Consider the following 18,301-nt stretch of genomic DNA (forward strand, 5'->3'; position numbering starts at 1 on the left):
CACTGATCAGATTTTGTCTGGGAATATAAGATATTTCTTTTAAGTAGTAAAGGCGACTACACATAAAATCTTCTCGTCGTAGGTGTTCAAATTGATTTCGTCTTGAGTTGAAGTGCACAGTAGAAATTTTATTATCTTTACGTGCCTATACGCTGCAAAAAGCATTCTTTGAATGGTTTGTATTATGCAATGCACGAAACTCGGCCTAATCTCATGAACCGATTTGACCTCACGTCAATCTTGCAGTGTGGCGTCCATGATATTGCATGCAATGTAATAGCTCGTCACAGTAGACATGAGAACACTATGTACTATAACGTTATCTCCACCCCAAACAATGGACGACCAATAACATTGTTAACATTCCCAGACCTACCCACCGTAGTATATATACACACCATGGATATTATACTCTCACAAGACAGGACAAGGTTTGATACTTAGCACCCTGACTCGCACTCAGATATCATATCAATATGTGTTTATCCTGGACTTCCTTCTAGATCTGGTCTTACGGGATGTTATATCACTATCGTCAATACCTTACCCCTTCACACACCCGATAACATACGTGGTCGTGCAGGTATATATAGATAGCTTGTCATCAAGAATAAATAAGTGTTTTCCGCCCACAAAATCCCTTTGCGCATCATGGCCCACCATCTTGACAGTACAAGTACCGGTTATCAAGTCAAGATGGCGGACGTAATTACACATAAGACCCTTGTTGCAAAAGACCAAACAACTTAAGCCTTTGGGACAACAGTCTGTCCACGTAAACATGACTGGACTTTCTGATCGGTTACTCACACCAAGTCCAGTAGTCATATTATTATCAGAGACAACGCTTTAGGAGACATCAAAGCTCTCCTTTCGTGTGTATTTGTAGGCCTAGGATCGTGTATGGATCGAATTCAAATATTTTGTAAACATTCAACGCAAACATGGTGTAATATTTAACAAATTTCCATAGACAATACATAATGGCCCTTTACATAAATAATCAATAAGAAGGCACTATTGTATTATCAGGGTAAATAACTCTACAAGTATACATTGAATCATTCGACCAAATGTTGTAGTTATTTATGACGTATAAATCAATTAAAAAGCTATAATCACAACAACTAGAAATGAACAAGTTATCAAATTAATGTTTCTGAGGAAATCTTCTCCATATGTGCCATGTTCCTATATTGTGACTTCGTCCTAGATCTGTGCTTAAAATGGCGGATTTGTTTTAGATATGCTGCCAATATGGCGAACCTGTCTGGGACATGCTGCCAATATGGCGGACTTGTTTTAGACAGGATTCAAATATATGGCGGAGTTGTTTTTAAATATGATATTAAGGACTTGTTTTAGACAGGATTATAGAGGGTAGCCGCGATATTCGCCTGTTATTTATGATCTTTTCTATATTTTACTTAGACACTTTACTAACATGTAATCCTATCTGTATATTACAGAGCCATCCAGTATTTTGACATGACTGGAAAACTGTCAACATTCACTGTCGATTGTGTGCCAGAGGAGCTCGAGAAGAAAACCACACTGCTATTGTACTTTGCTAGGTACATGGACGAGCACCTAATACAGGTAAGCTGGAAAGGATGGCGTAACTAATGCAATAGTGAATACATCTTTTACTTTACTTTGATTTACACAGCTTTCCTATTATAAATAATAATAGACAATTACAAGCAATTTGAAATTCATTCCTCTCCGGTAATGCTAACATTACTTAGATGTTTCCACCAGTTAAACACCACGCCCCCTTTGTAGTTATGTTAGTGCGCCATAAACATCTATTTTTAACTGTACGTATATTCATATTGTAATATATGGATGGAATAGACAGTAAATATTATCAATTCATCTCCCGTGTGTGGTTTTGAATAAGATTAATATTTGTACCTTCTCTTTGATTAACAGGGCGGTAATGTGGAGACATCCAGAGACTCGGATGACTATGTGTGGGGTGGAACTGCTTACCTCAAAAAATGGTTCCGCACCGGAAAAGCTATCGTGTTGTACCTCAGTGACGGCACCCTACAGGTATGTTTCTAACACATTGGTATTTAACAACATACTCATAGACAAGTAATCATACCAAATAAAGGAGTTTCTGTTAATGTTGCCTCTCATGGAAGAGTTTGCTTACTGAACTTCAACTTATATCAGACAAATAACCCATTCTACACTATTATTATTGAAGAGTTTAGATCCAATTCTGCACCTCACTTGTGTTACCATTTAGGTTAGCGATGTGTTCCATCCACTTTTTATATAATGCACATGTATCTTTGCATACAGGTGAACTTCTTCGACGATCACACAAAGATCATCATGAGCTACATGAAGAATGACTACTTCGTGACTTACATTGACGAGGACAGGACTGCCAGTACTTACCCCATGGTCCACATCATCCAAGATGGCTGCCGTAGAGACATTGTGGAGCGTATGGCGTTTGCCAAGTCCATGTTGAAAAATCTGGTGGACATAGAAGGCGCCGATATTTAAATGTGATATAACACACAGTATTTATTCAGTGCAAGCAAGCGTCCGACATCACCCATGTGTCTTTCTTTTTTCATCCGTGACGTCAAAGCCGGCCCTGAAATGCCTGTCAGGCAACTAGACGTCCATGTGACATAAAAATTGTGATATAACATGTATTCCCAGTTGTTTAAGCATTGATTTACTTTGCTTGTGCTTATGGAATATTACCTCTCTTTCGAATGCCCATTGAAAAGAATGTGGGAATATTGTGTAGACATGTCAGAATTGGTGGAGTTACTGGTGACAATCCAAGTCTTTCATTATTTGTGCCGACACTTCAACAGGGACAGATGATCAAGTCTGTCATTTTGTTGTCGAAATTACAATGATCTCTAAGAGTTACAAACATCTTATTATCGAAAGATATGAGTGAAAAATGTAATCGTGGTAGTCCACAAAATATTTTGGATTGAAATGATGTGTATCAAACAGTTTCTTTTAATTGGAATACCAGTATCACAATGATATGTTCCTGCACGTTGTGATTGTGTATAAAATCGTTCAGAGATTGTGACGATTTTGTATTTTTGTCGAGGAGATATGTGACTATTTACTGCTTTTTCCTGCCAGTACTCCTTTGCGGTTGTGTTAACCGTGACTTTGACTCATGCTCATAACAGCATCACAGTGCTCCAATTCCCATGCAATTTCGTTTAAAGGGAAGTCCACATGTATTACGTAATTATTTAATTTGTTTTGATCTCATTTGCCAAATCAAAAAAATGAGTTTTAGCAGTGAAAACAAAAAATAAACACGTTGCAATATTTTAATCAAGTAAACAATACGTTTGGCCATACTGTCTCCTCTAACTATAAACGTATGTCTAACATATCAAAGGAAGGTCGTGTGATATCGATCCGTATTTCCGTTTCCGGTAAGGTGTCACTCAGTCTCAGACCCTTACTGGAATGGAGGCATCGGACAAATTACTTGTTCAAATAATGAATGGTGTATACGAGATAGATGGGGTATTTTTCGTACAAGGACCAAACTGTCCATTGGTATTCTGACAGAGTATATTGAAAACTTTTTCCATTTGTGATAATTTTGTTGGGAAAATTTGCTAGTCAAAAATTTACTTGAAAAAGAATCATTCCAACAGTTGATGGTGAAGGAATTTGATAAGCTTTTTACATCTGTTCAGTTTTATTCTGGCATGCATTTGGCATTCTGCTTTCGAGCTTGTATACAGTGTATGTTTCATAAGTGCTTGTTGTGTGAACATGATTTACACGTGTATTGTATTAACCTGAGTTAGGTTAAAGATCACGTGTTGTATCCACTGAAGGACCATAATTATAAATGATCTCATTAATATGCAAAATGGTAGGTTTATGTACAAAGGTATGTTAGAGATGTGACCATTTAATGCATTTTAGAGGTGAAAGAGTGGCGAGGATAGGAATTGAATCACAGAATCGCTATAATTACTGTACCGAGGCTACCAAGTCGAAAAAAAGAGAATTTGTTGATGATTTTGTTGATGACATTGTTGATGGTGAATATTATATTTGTTGATTAGTGATTGATATTAATTGAGAATTGTGAATGTATATGGTTTAATGGATCTATTCTGTGACAATTAGCAAGGTCAAGGTAATAACCTTCACTGACCTTCCATCAGCTGCAAATGTATTGTTGTGTCATAGTATACAAGACTGTTTAAGACAGAGTGTCATAGTATGTAAGGGTGTAGAAGACAGTGTGTCATATTGTGTAAGGCTGTATAAACAGTATGAAGAATTGAATGACTGAAGATCGCAGAAATATGAATACGTAGATATAAATCTGCCTCCTTAGGTAAATGTGTAGTAGTTATCATGTAATCTACTGAGCCATGAATTCGCGTTAGATTATGATATGTATCTGCACATGTGATATGCTGGGATGTAATTGAGAGTTTAGGATCGTTTGCTGAATGAATGAAATAAAGTGAGTGTGTGTATGTGTGGAATCTAATGTACACGTTTCACTTCCTTAAGTGTGATTAAATGCATTTGTTACAAGAGTAGAAATTCCAATATTTTGTAAATTATGATTGAAGAGAATGTAGTCATTATCTGTCCAGTGTGACTGACCTATGTTTGCCTCTTTTTGCAATAAATACGAAAAGTCTACGAAATATTAACTTATTTGTTATCGATTTAAAAGATTTGAGAAAGGTTGGCCTTCGTTAACTTAAGGGGGGCTGATCGAGGGGAGTCTTGTCAACAGATTGCTCCGAATGTTTTGGTCACATTAAAGTTAAATCCACTTCTACGGACCTTTTGACCTTTTGACCATAGATATCGATATAAGTACATGTATTATAAATGTGCGTTTCGAGGTTTTGCCGTGTGTAGCTGATTCGATTGGTATCGCTGCCATTTCTCAACATCCCTCGCTTAAGATTAATATGAGATTCGTTACAATGTATACAGCCATCCTTTTGTTAGAGTGTAAAAAAAAAAACACTTTTAAAATGTAGCTTTACCGAGAGACGTTTTATACTTTGTAAAATAATTACAGTTCCAAATAAAATTACCAAAGGGTTATCTAAGTCTTATGATATCGTACGTCACATGAATCTAGAAGCAGCAGCCATGACACATCTCGCGTGATATCGCACGCAATTCCATTTCTATATTAGGCCTGCATGACCATATATGACAATTATTACTACTTCAGCCCCAAATTGTATCTCAGAGCTTACAGTATAACCAAAATCAGAAAAAACGGGGAGTCAAAAGTCAAAACCATAAAAGACGTTCAAGAAGAAGAAAATAATTAATGTATAATGTCAAGGTCACACCCGATTAGAAGTAAAGCAAATTTCTCTGTCCCACACGTTCGTGGTCAATAATTTCAAGGACAAAATCGATCTGGAGAAGACGCAGGATGCAGAAGAACAGATGAAACGGATTCGAGAGACACACATTTCTTTTTTAATTGCCTGGATAGCACGCTCCATTTTTTTCATATTGTTTCTCGAATACCCCCAACATGCATTCACTTAAGCACTTCCTATCTTCAACGTTTAAAACTATCACTCCGTAATGGGCGTTACATTCCCCAATATTCAAGGACTTGTTCCCATTGTCACTATTTCCGTGACAGATGTTGACTACTGACGGGAAAACTAACAACACAAAGTTTCCAGAGATGTAAATTGAAGGACATGGAGAGATTTTATAGTGGATACCGTGTTCTTATTTCAAAATATTCTTATTTCCTTGTGATTTATGTAGTCAGACGTGTTCTACGTTCTATGTATTTTGATGATACAGCTTTAACTGGGGTTTACCTACATTTTCATGATAGATGACGTCGATAAAGAATAAGACGCTTACTCCTCCTGGATGCATGATCTTATTCTCTTTTCAGTGTTTAATCTATATTTTCTCATATTTTGCTCTCGTTTTAACGATATAGAGTTAGAATTCGTTTAAATGTTGGTATTCTTTGACAGTAGTTTTTGCAACATGCAAATTAGTAATGAGCATCAGACAATATACGCGTAATTAAATACGGCGGTGTATAATTAAAGGTTCTGCTAGTGTAAAGCGGTTTTTTTTATAATACATGTACTATTACAGAATCCAATTGGTATAGAAAAATATTCAATCCAAACTTAAATTGAGTCTGTTGACCGATTTAGTCGACAATATACTCAGATTATAATGAAGGGATATACCGTAAGTGTTCGGTGACATTATATGGCTATTGAAATCCGAACAGTTAAACCTGATCTCGCACTATTAAATGTATACAGCAGTATAGCCTGCGATCGGTCATGGTGACCGTAAATCTAGACGTTCTCGGGACAGAATCGATGAAAATTGACGTCATTTTATAATTTGCTGCATTGATCAATACTGTATATTGGACTTGATTAGAAAACAGATGTGCCTGGCTTTGTTTTGATGGATTAGTCCGTGCTAAAGTATGCTAAATATGTTCTGTTATTCAATATCTTATTGATTAGCAATTTGCCATTTTACCTCTGTCTGAAATACCTTGATCAGGTAACAATGGTTAGGTATTCAGGAATGTACAAATCAATGTCAATTATATACACCGTAATAGACTTTGTTTTGATGTATATTTGTTTTTTTCTGGATATCGTAAAGCAGAACTAATTCACAGTTTGCTTTATAAATCAAGGCACACACTACAAAAGAAAATATTGAATATTCTAATGTGTTAATGTGTACTCTGTAACATCTGTGATTTGTGGATATATTTTCTGAGATCCTATCTCTAGTTGGATGTGTTAGCATAATGGAGAGGTTTAAACACAATGTCAGTTTTATATTTTGTACATTAAAACTCTCATTCCAGCTCAAATAACACAAACATATTGCAAAATATGCAAGTTATTCTCAAACAAGTGTTGTAATAACGTCTCATGTGGAAAAGAAGCTAATTTCAAAGAAAACTAGTTCCAACAATACACCTTTGTTTCATTAAAGAAGGCTTCGTTTATTTGTATATTAACTCTGAAAATGTGTTTGTATATGTATACAACGGGAAAAGATTGGTGCATTAGAGCTCGATAGACATATATTGTACTGAGGAATGTTGATGATCTACTGCCATTGTTACCACATTTTACCTCCCGCATGTTAATTTATGTTCAGAACAGGCAGTATACAAATCGAATCCAATCCAATCCGTTATGTCGATGAAAATGAAGGACATTGTGTAGTCAGTCATAGAAGGACAACAAGCGAATGGTAGACTTGTACCAAGAACACCATGCCAATTGATGGTACACGTGTCAATGTTCTGTCCATTTACAATACACATGTTAATGCTCTGTCCATATACAATACATATGTCAATGTTCTGTCCATATACAATACATATGTCAATGTTCTGTCCATATACAATACACGTGTCAATGCTCCATATACAACACACGTGTCAATGTTCTGTCCAAATACAATACACATGTTAATGGTCTGTCCAAATACAATACATATGTCAATGGTCTGTCCAAATACAATACATATGTCAATGGTCTGTCCAAATACAATACATATGTCAATATTCTGTCCACATACAATACACATGTCAATGGTCTGTCCATATACAATACACATGTCAATGTTCTGTCCAAATATAATACACATGTCAATGTTCTGTCCATATACAATACACATGTCAATAGTCTGTCCATATACAATATATATGTCAATGGTCTGTCCATATACAATACATATGTCAATGTTCTGTCCATATACAATACACATGTCAATGTTCTGTCCATATACAATACATATGTCAATGTTCTGTCCATATACAATACACATGTCAATGTACTGTCCATATACAATACACGTGTCAATGTTCTGTCCATATACAATACACATGTCAATGTACTGTCCATATACAATGCACATGTCAATGTTCTGTCCAAATACAATACATATGTCAATGTTCTGTCCATATACAATACACATGTCAATGTTCTGTCCAAATACAATACATATGTCAATGTTCTGTCCAAATACAATACACATGTCAATGTTCTGTCCATATACAATACACATGTCAATGTACTGTCCATATACAATACACATGTCAATGTTCTGTCCAAATACAATACATATGTCAATGTTCTGTCCAAATACAATACATATGTCAATGTTCTGTCCATATACAATACACGTGTCAATGTTCTGTCCAAATACAATACACGTGTCAATGTTCTGTCCATATACAATACACGTGTCAATGGTCTGTTCACATACAATACACATGTCAATGTTCTGTCCATATACAATATATATGTCAATGGTCTGTCCATATACAATACATATGTCAATGTTCTGTCCATATACAATACACATGTCAATGTTCTGTCCATATACAATACATATGTCAATGTTCTGTCCATATACAATACACATGTCAATGTTCTGTCCAAATACAATACAAATGTCAATGTTCTGTCCAAATACAATACACATGTTAATGTTCTGTCCATATACAATACACATGTCAATGTTCTGTCCATATACAATACACATGCCAATGATCTGTCCATATATAATACACATGTCAATGTTCTGTCCACATACAATACACATGCCAATGCTCTGTCCATATACATGTTCTAAGTCAAATATCCGGGTAATGTCACATCCTCAAAAAGATAACCAGGGTGGTGACAACAGAACCACCGGGTATATCAACAGGTATCGAACATTTCATATCACGTAAGGTGATGGAGGGAACCAGGGTGATGACAACAGAACCACCAGGTATATCAACAGGTATATCAACAGGTATCGAACACTTCATATCACATAAGGTAATAGAGAGAACCAGGGTGATGACAACATAACCACCAGGTATATCAACAGGTATATCAACAGGTATCGAACACTTCATATCACCTAAGGTAATAGAGAGAACCAAGACGATGACAACAGAACCACCAGGTATATCAACAGGTATATCAACAGGTATCGAACACTCCATATCACATAAGGTAATAGAGAGAACCAGGGTGATGACAACATAACCACCAGGTATATCAACAGGTATATCAACAGGTATCGAACACTTCATATCACCTAAGGTAATAGAGAGAACCAGGGTGATGACAACAGAACCACCAGGTATATCAACAGGTATATCAACAGGTATCGAACACTTCATATCACATAAGGTAATAGAGAGAACCAGGGTGATGACAACAGAACCACCAGGTATATCAACAGGTATATCAACAGGTATCGAACACTTCATATCACCTAAGGTTATAGAATATTTACCAATACGACCATGCTGTCGACCATCAAACCTTTAATGGTCTCCGCCAACCTGCATCCACATTTATATAACATACAATCTATGTTAATATATGTCTACATAAGTACACGTGTCATGTGCAGTACACCAATCTCTTACACAAAGATTTGTTTTCCTGAGTTTTGGAAATATGTTTTAAACAACTATTTCAATAACATTAGTCTAATAGATAATAAATAGTCTAAGGATTCATAGAAAGAGGGACAAGGCGGGAATAATGGATACAGAGAAATAGTGTGATATAAGAACTGACAGGGTGAAACTGGATGATTTTATGTTTGGGAGTTTAAATGTCACCTGCATTGATAAAAGACGCGATTGATGAAATAAATACACATTTTGGTTGAAAATAGTGCATTGTTTCAGTGCGATTATAATACAGATCTATGTTATGATGTTTGTTCTGACATGATGAATTTGAGAGGCTAAGAAGACATAATTTTTGTGTCTCTTAAAAACTGTTTACAAAGATGTACTTTCTGTCGGAATTATCTTCACATGCTAATCAAGAGGTATTACCACCTAATAAGGAGGAACAACGCGAGGGCCAGGCAGTGGTGGGGGTAAGATGGTGGGCGTCGTAACAGACCACTTAGACACAAGTACTCGAGAACAAGTGAATGCAAGAGTAGGTCAATTTACTGTTGCGAACACTTGTGTAAGTAGCCATAGATCACCTTACAGCACTTTCATTGTGTGGCCGTGTGAACAGCTGTGACAGGTCATGACCTTGAATATGCACATGCTATTATAGCCTATTAGTCTAATGTACTGAAACAGTTTATAAACTAAGGCGGCCTGTCGCACTTTTCTGCCATCGTGTTTGTGTGTGGACAAAGAAACTGCAATATATACACATGCATCCACACGAGAACCCGACCTAATCAGGTGGAAACTTGGATGGTTATATACACAAAGGTTATGTCTTCGGACCAGAGGAAATCGGTGGACGATGACGGGATTACGATGCTTATCAGTGACATGGGTAATTAGCTACGCTGTAGGAACATGTATGTCCACATCAGAAACTGGGAGCAACGGAAACGAGACAGAAAACAAAGTTATGAATGAGAATAATAAGAATATATTAATAAAAGAGGATTAAGTAAAGATGAGAAGGGGGAGAGAAAGATGAAGAGACGGTGAAGAATGAAGAGGTATGGAAAAGATGACGCTCGAATCAAAGCGAATCTCATATGATGTCGAGCGTACGGAGGTGGACGAGACAGTGAGTTTAGGGTAGAGATTGAAGTGGCGATGAGGCATGAAAAGGAAGAAAAGGAAGATCTCCACAGTATCCAATATTGTTATATTATAATCGTGTATTTACGCCATCTTATTTACGTGTGCGCCCGCTCGGAGATAATGTAATGAAATACCAAGTCGAGCGTACAAAAATGACCATATATTATAAAACGTGTGATACTCCCCTGGAATAGGATATCCCATGGGCATGGTTTTACATGTTATTAATGAGACAAACTCACGTGTCCACTGACAGATAGCAATGTTGGCGGATCATCCGAGGAGCAAGGTTACCTCGGCTGACCTATACCAAACCAGCCGTTTTACACAGGGCATGTAGCTCTATTTAACGTGCGCGTGTTCATGTAAGTTTTAGCAATAATAAAAGGTTGTACTCAGATTCGCCTATATGTTGTTTTTGACTTTTGAATTCGGTTTATGATTACACAAACATGTCAATATCGCTTCATTGTGGCCGCCATAGCAACAATAAACATAGCATAGGCGATATGACAACAGTGACAATATAGGATATGGTAGATAGACATAGCACGGTAAAGACCGGGATTTAATAACATTAATATATAGATATTACAGGAGACAGTTTATAGGAATAACCATTGGGAATATGTGAATATAGAGATTAGCTTGGAAACAATTCAAAGTTGACAAAGAAGATTGAGAATCCAACTTAGAATGAACGGCGCTATAGATCAATTCAATTCAATTCAATTTATTTATTCCAAATGCAACACAGCATATAGGAGCATAACACAATATTCATATAATATGTACATGTATACATATTGCAACTTGAATGACAAGATGGCGGAGGACACAACACAAGCAATATAATTACGACACATAATAATGAATTACATAATGATTTTGAAAACTTTTAACTGATGCATAACAATTCAGCATTTACGTATTGCATGCATATGACGTCATGACAGTATGACGTCATAATTTAAACATGTAATATTCAATATAAGTAACATACTTTCTAAATATACTCAAGAACACTATAAATAAAAACTGTGATATTAATTTCCAAATCACTGATGTTAGGGGAAATTATGTAGCAGATAGGATGGGTACGGAGACTTCTTCATAGAACGTCTCCCGATGTTACCCTGCATGTCACGTTTAAATCTTGTGAACATTGAAAGCAATTGGTGATAAACTCGCGTATTTATTCTATTGAAATATCCAAAAATTACGAAATACATGCTAATTCACACACCCCTTCTATGTTTTAACATTTTGATGGCTTTCACTTCCTTTCTAGATCCACACCATGGACGGGGAGCCCTATAAAGAGATGTTTGATGCTATTTTTCGTTCATTATTCAACATAAAGTTATACTTCATTTACCTTTAACGTCGACACGCACTTGTGTGTATTTTGTAAATCATACCAACTAGGAGGTATGAAGTGAGACTACAGTACTGATACAACAATAGTATATATCTCAACCTAGATATAATGTACACCTATCACGTAGAGAAACCTTCAAGTATCATTGCTATTTTCAAGAGTATGCAGTGTTCGTCTCAACCCTAATAGATCGTTTTCTTCTTGACAGAGGTCAGGTAAGCTGGTGTTTTTTGGGGTTTTTTGGGGGTTTTTTTTGGTCACCAATAGAGGTTAGCTTTGGTTTGGTATTGTTTAACGTCCTGTCACCAGCTGGACAGTAGGTACAGATTACACAATGTTTAACACTATCGTCGATGCGATCATAATTCGCGCTAAATATATGAAACTTCTTTAATAGGCCCTTGTACTGTACACTCAGTCTCCACTATAATTTGGGAAAAAAAAATTCATATCAACTGCCATACAGTGTACATTAACAACACGCGCTCAAAGGTAATTGAACAATTCCGTTCTAATTTATTTCTGTTCAGCACTCTCCAAAACGTGTTGTTGCTATAAAATAACTAAAGCTATCGTGTTGTAAAACCTATTGAAGTGCATTCGAAGGACGAATTCGAGTTTCTGTTGACAGTACAGAATCACTTACGGGCGCTGTGTATTCTGCCAAGCTTTAACAATCTGACTAACTGGCCATATAGAATGGTCGGTCGGGAGACGGGGGACATCTAATGACTACAACTATCGCAATAATCCAGAGAGCCATAGATCAAAGACTGCGATAGACCGTCACTAATACTCTAAATTCAATGATAAAGTGCCTTTCACAACGAGATGTATTAAAGAATAACATCATCAACGGCAGGGATGTGGGGCGCTGGCTGTTTGTGTGTTCCACGGATAGAGCTTTATTGCATTTCGACAGAAAGAGAATATTTTGTACGAATGTCTATGAATACACAATACAATCACATCCGCTTAACAGACGGTCACAACGCCCCAAATCCAATTTGAATGCTAATAACAGCGTTATCATTTTATTAATGACGACGTCCATCTGATAGGCTATCCACGTCTCTCCAAGGAGCACGTGCGTCTGAGTCGATAACGGCAATGCCCAGTCTTGTCAGTTATCTCCCCTTGAAATCGATAACCTTGCGCAAAATGTCATCCGACCGCGTTGTAATGTAGACTTTTTCCCGTGAAGATTCATCACAACCCCAATACCGAGACCAACAGCTATGAGTCACATTTAACGAGATTAAATCGTTTTGCAATTCATTATTTTGAAATTATGCAGCAAATTAAGACTTAGTGTGAAATAAATCCTGTTCAATTGTCACACGATATCGTTTGCTGAAGACACATTCATGTAGATAATGAAATGAATTCCACAAACAAATTATCAACAATTTACATTTTATAGTATTGATATGAAATATTTCCTTGATGGGATTAATGTTTTATTAATGACGTCTAGCTCTATAGTGAAACATGAAGATCTGTTTCCGGCACAGAAAATTCATAATATAAACATGTAGGCAGTTTGAGAGGAATCTACAACTATTCGAGATTATTGGATATAACAATGTTTTAAGCCAATCTAATTTCTGTTTGTCTCCGACCAAGAAATAACAAATATTACAGGACGTTAACAATAAGTCTACTTTCTGACCGGCAACACTAGCCTCTTGAAATGATGTTTCAGAAAACTATAGCAACATAAACATCATTGTAGCAGAACTACAGCTGTAAAACTTTTGATTTGGAAATTGCTTTTATAACGCCTCATTTTGGTAGAATCTATATTGTTGTTTATTGCATAATATGTTTTTTTTTTTAATTTAACGGGCTAATGATTAAGTACATACGTGTTATCATTTTGCATATACATATGCTTCCCGCAATCTTACTAAACAGAACAAGTCTATTATATTGACGTCACAACATTCCGACTGAGTTCAGGTGGTGAGTTGCTCTATCGTGGTACCTGCTCAACTCACGCACAATCACGTGACTTCAGCAGTGTTTGGTTCCCTAGGTGATAAAAAGTGTCGGTAAAAACTGTATACTCATGGCCGGGCGTCAATGAACTAGTTGACTGAGAAGTATGGATGAAACCCGGAGACCCGAACTGAGGATGACCATTATTCTTGAGAAGTGTACGAAAACTAGACTGTAAAAGTGGCCATTATCATACTTCGGTGCACAGGTGCCTGACTCGTTTTTATAAAATAATAACATATAGAGTACATATCGTTTTTATAAAATAATAACATATAGAGTACATATTTATATGTACTCTATATGTTATTATTTTATAAAAACGAGTCAGGCACCTGTGTTCGGTGAGAATGATTCCTGCGTGTGTGTGAGGTTCAAGGGATGCGTGATAAGAATAATGTAATACACGCATCTACGTAATGTAACACAGTAACCAACGTCGGGTGGATACTTTATTGTGGATCGGACTTCGATCAAAATAAATATAACAAAACACATATCGGGTCACAGCAGATTTATTTGACTTGAGCTATCTTCCTCAGATGCTGCCCTCGTAAAGCAATGTCAAAACCTCAAGATAATCAAACATGCTAACATACCTCCATGTTATAACACAACAGTTTCCATTTCCCCGTTTTCTAAATGTTTCTTTCTCAAGAACTCTCTAAACTTCGATTACGATACATTTTTATCTGTAGCCCATTGGGATACGGTAAAAAAAAATGTTTTGAGTCATCTTTGAATAGATAATGTATGATCTTCCTGGTATTATCCTACCTGGGTTATTACAAACATTCGTTTGTTCGGAGCATTTGGACTGTGGGATGGTGAAGGTGAACCAGCATCAAGTCCAGGATATCGCAAAATTAAAATGATGGATTTTTTTTTCAGTTAAGTAATATTAATGATGATGTGGCCTGAAGTTGAGGTAACATAGTCAAGTTGGTCATGCACACTACGGAGCATACTGGAGTAAAGTAGCGGTGCTATGCGACGTTGGTCTGCTGTTTAACACTGGATGACCATCTCTGATTTTAAGGACTAGTACAATCAATCTAGATACCTGTATCTGTCTCTTTAATAAACTCTGAACATTGGATTTGGTATTGACGTATGTATCTAGAATCTACAGTCAGATATAATAACATACGCGTCATGTCGGGAAGCTTTCCAGTGACTGGAGTGAAAAAAAGATTGGAGCAATTAATCCAACTGGGCATCATTGACGCATCAGAATCGTTCCATTTTCTTCGAGGAAGTCATTACCACTGTCTCATCTCGCCCTGATTCGACCGATCTACAGAGGGGATCATTCTACAGAGGGGATCATTCTACAGAGGGGATAATTCTACAGAGAGGATCATTCTACAGAGAGGATCATTCTACAGAGGAGGTCATTCTACAGAGGGGATCATTCTACAGAGAGGATCATTCTACAGAGGGGATCATTCTACAGAGAGGATCATTCTACAGAGGGGATCATTCTACAGAGAGGATCATTCTACAGAGGGGATCATTCTACAGAGAGGATCATTCTACAGAGGGGATCATTCTACAGAGGGGGTCATTCTACAGAGGGATCATTCTACAGAGGGGATCATTCTACAGAGAGGATCATTCTACAGAGGGGATCATTCTACAGAGAGGATCATTCTACAGAGGGGATCATTCTACAGAGGGGATCATTCTACAGAGAGGATCATTCTACAGAGGGGATCATTCTACAGAGAGGATCATTCTACAGAGAGGATCATTCTACAGAGGGGATCATTCTACAGAGGGGATCATTCTACAGAGAGGATCATTCTACAGAGAGGATCATTCTACAGAGGGGATCATTCTACAGAGAGGATCATTCTACAGAGAGGATCATTCTACAGAGGGGATCATTCTACAGAGAGGATCATTCTACAGAGGGGATCATTCTACAGAGAGGATCATTCTACAGAGAGGATCATTCTACAGAGGGGATCATTCTACAGAGAGGATCATTCTACAGAGGGGATCATTCTACAGAGGGGATCATTCTACAGAGGGGGGTAATTCTACAGAGGAGGATAATTCTACAGAGGGGGGGGGGGGGGTCATTCTACAGAGGGGGGTCATTCTACAGAGGGGATCATTCTACAGAGGGGATCATTCTACAGAGGGGATCATTCTACAGAGGTCATTCTACAGAGAGGATCATTCTACAGAGGGGGGTCATTATACAGAGAGGATAATTCTACAGAGAGGATCATTCTACACAGGGGATAATTCTACAGAGAGGATCATTCTACAGAGGGGATCATTCTACAGGGGGGATCATTCTACAGAGATGATCATTCTACAGAGGGTATCATTCTACAGAGAGGATCATTCTACAGAGAGGATCATTCTACAGAGGGGATCATTCTACAGAGGGGATCATTCTACAGAGAGGATCATTCTACAAAGGGGATCATTCTACAGAGGAGGTCATTCTACAGAGAGGATCATTCTACAGAGGGGATCATTGTACAGAGAGGATCATTCTACAGAGACGATAATTCTACAAAGGGGATCATTCTACAAAATGGGTCATTCTACAGGGGTCATTCTACAGAGGGGGTCATTCTACAGAGAGGATCATTCTACAAAGGGGATCATTCTACAAAATGGGTCATTCTACAGGGGTCATTCTACAGAGGGGATCATTCTACAGAGGGAATGATTCTACAGAGGGGATCATTCTACAGAGAGGATCATTCTACAGAGGGGACCATTCTACAGAGAGGATCATTCTACAGAGAGGATCATTCTACAGAGAGGATCATTATACAGAGGGGATCATTCTACAGAGAGGATCATTCTACAGAGGGGGCATTCTACAGAGGGGGTCATTCTACAGAGAGGATCATTATACAGAGGGGATCATTCTACAGAGAGGATCATTCTACAGAGGAGGTCATTCTACAGAGGGGATCATTCTACGGAGGGGATCATTCTACAGAGGTCATTCTACAGAGGGGATCATTCTACAGAGGGGATCATTCTATAGAGGGGGTCATTCTACAGAGGGGGTCATTCTATAGAGAGGATCATTCTACAGAGGGGATCATTCTACAGAGGGGGTCATTTTGCTGAGGGAGTCATTCTACAGAGGGGATCATTCTACAGAGAGGATCATTCTACAGAGAGGATCATTCTACAGAGAGGATCATTCTACAGAGAGGATCATTCTACAGAGGAGGTCATTCTACAGAGAGGATCATTCTACAGAGGAGGTCATTCTACAGAGGGATCATTCTACAGAGGGGATCATTCTACAGAGGGATCATTCTACAGAGGGGATCATTCTACAGAGAGGATCATTCTACAGAGGGGATCATTCTACAGAGAGAATCATTCTACAGAGGGGATCATTCTACAGAGGGGATCATTCTACAGAGGGGATCATTCTACAGAGAGGATCATTCTACAGAGGGGATCATTCTACAGAGAGAATCATTCTACAGAGGGGACCATTCTACAGAGGGGATTATTCTACAGAGGGGATCATTCTACAGAGGGGGTCATTCTACAGAGGGGATCATTTTGCTGAGGGGATCATCCTTGAACTCGACGGGTAATAGCTTCTCTAGTGTCCTATTTTCCTGATGTGTTCTTGGTGTTGCTCTATAAAGACTCTACAAAATGCATACACTATATTAGCCCCTTTCAAAGCAAGTTGAGAGTTAGATACAGTTGAGCCAAAAGCAATTAAACTATATTGCATAATGTTTTGTGATGTCATTGAAATGTGAGGAAAATCAAAAGATAAATGCCAGTTTTAAAAAAAACCCGCATTAATCTTACGTTTGTTTGTTTTTCAAGAAGACACGAACGGAAAAAGACAAAGCTTAACAGGGTGTAAGAGCGGACAGTTGAGAAAGGACAAGGAAGCTTTACATTGGGGCAACAGATCAAATTAATTTGTCAGGTCACACTAGCATTTACATATTATATAGAGACCATGTCCGGTGCTCTCACATATTGACTAGTGTCATAATACTTGGTTATCCAACCATAACAACAATTTTGAATCTTGAAATGTGGGCTAGTACAACTTAAATACGTCAAGTTATCTGCCCTTGATATACATTTTCTTGTATTTTGCAAATCAATTTTTCTTAATTATATCTTATGATGATTATCATTTTCATGTCAGTTATTAAACTTGTGAATAAAATAAGAAGGTGGTGTACATAGATGCAATACCACTAAGCCTGTCGAAGGGATACACTGAGCATTTACTAATTAATAATCACGATGAAAATTGGTAAAAAAACAACAAATGATGGACATAA

General features: G+C 37.4%; 1 protein-coding gene across 3 annotated transcripts in view; it reads left to right on the top strand.

Moving 5' to 3' along the window:
- The window catches only part of LOC117325404 (serine/threonine-protein kinase PLK1-like), a 45,127-nt gene extending 40,439 nt beyond the window's left edge, over positions 1-4,688 (top strand). For all 3 annotated transcript variants that reach the window (XM_033881580.1, XM_033881578.1, XM_033881579.1), the window contains exons 12-14: positions 1,470-1,599; positions 1,936-2,058; positions 2,317-4,688. In XM_033881580.1, coding sequence (XP_033737471.1) covers positions 1,470-1,599; positions 1,936-2,058; positions 2,317-2,526 — 463 coding nt within the window. In that variant the 3' untranslated portion in view covers positions 2,527-4,688. The remainder of the gene's footprint in view (positions 1-1,469; positions 1,600-1,935; positions 2,059-2,316) is intronic.
- The last annotated feature ends 13,613 nt before the right edge of the window (positions 4,689-18,301 follow it).

The sequence above is a fragment of the Pecten maximus genome, chromosome 4 (assembly GCF_902652985.1).
Source record: "Pecten maximus chromosome 4, xPecMax1.1, whole genome shotgun sequence".
NCBI classification, from domain to species: Eukaryota; Metazoa; Mollusca; class Bivalvia; order Pectinida; family Pectinidae; genus Pecten; species Pecten maximus.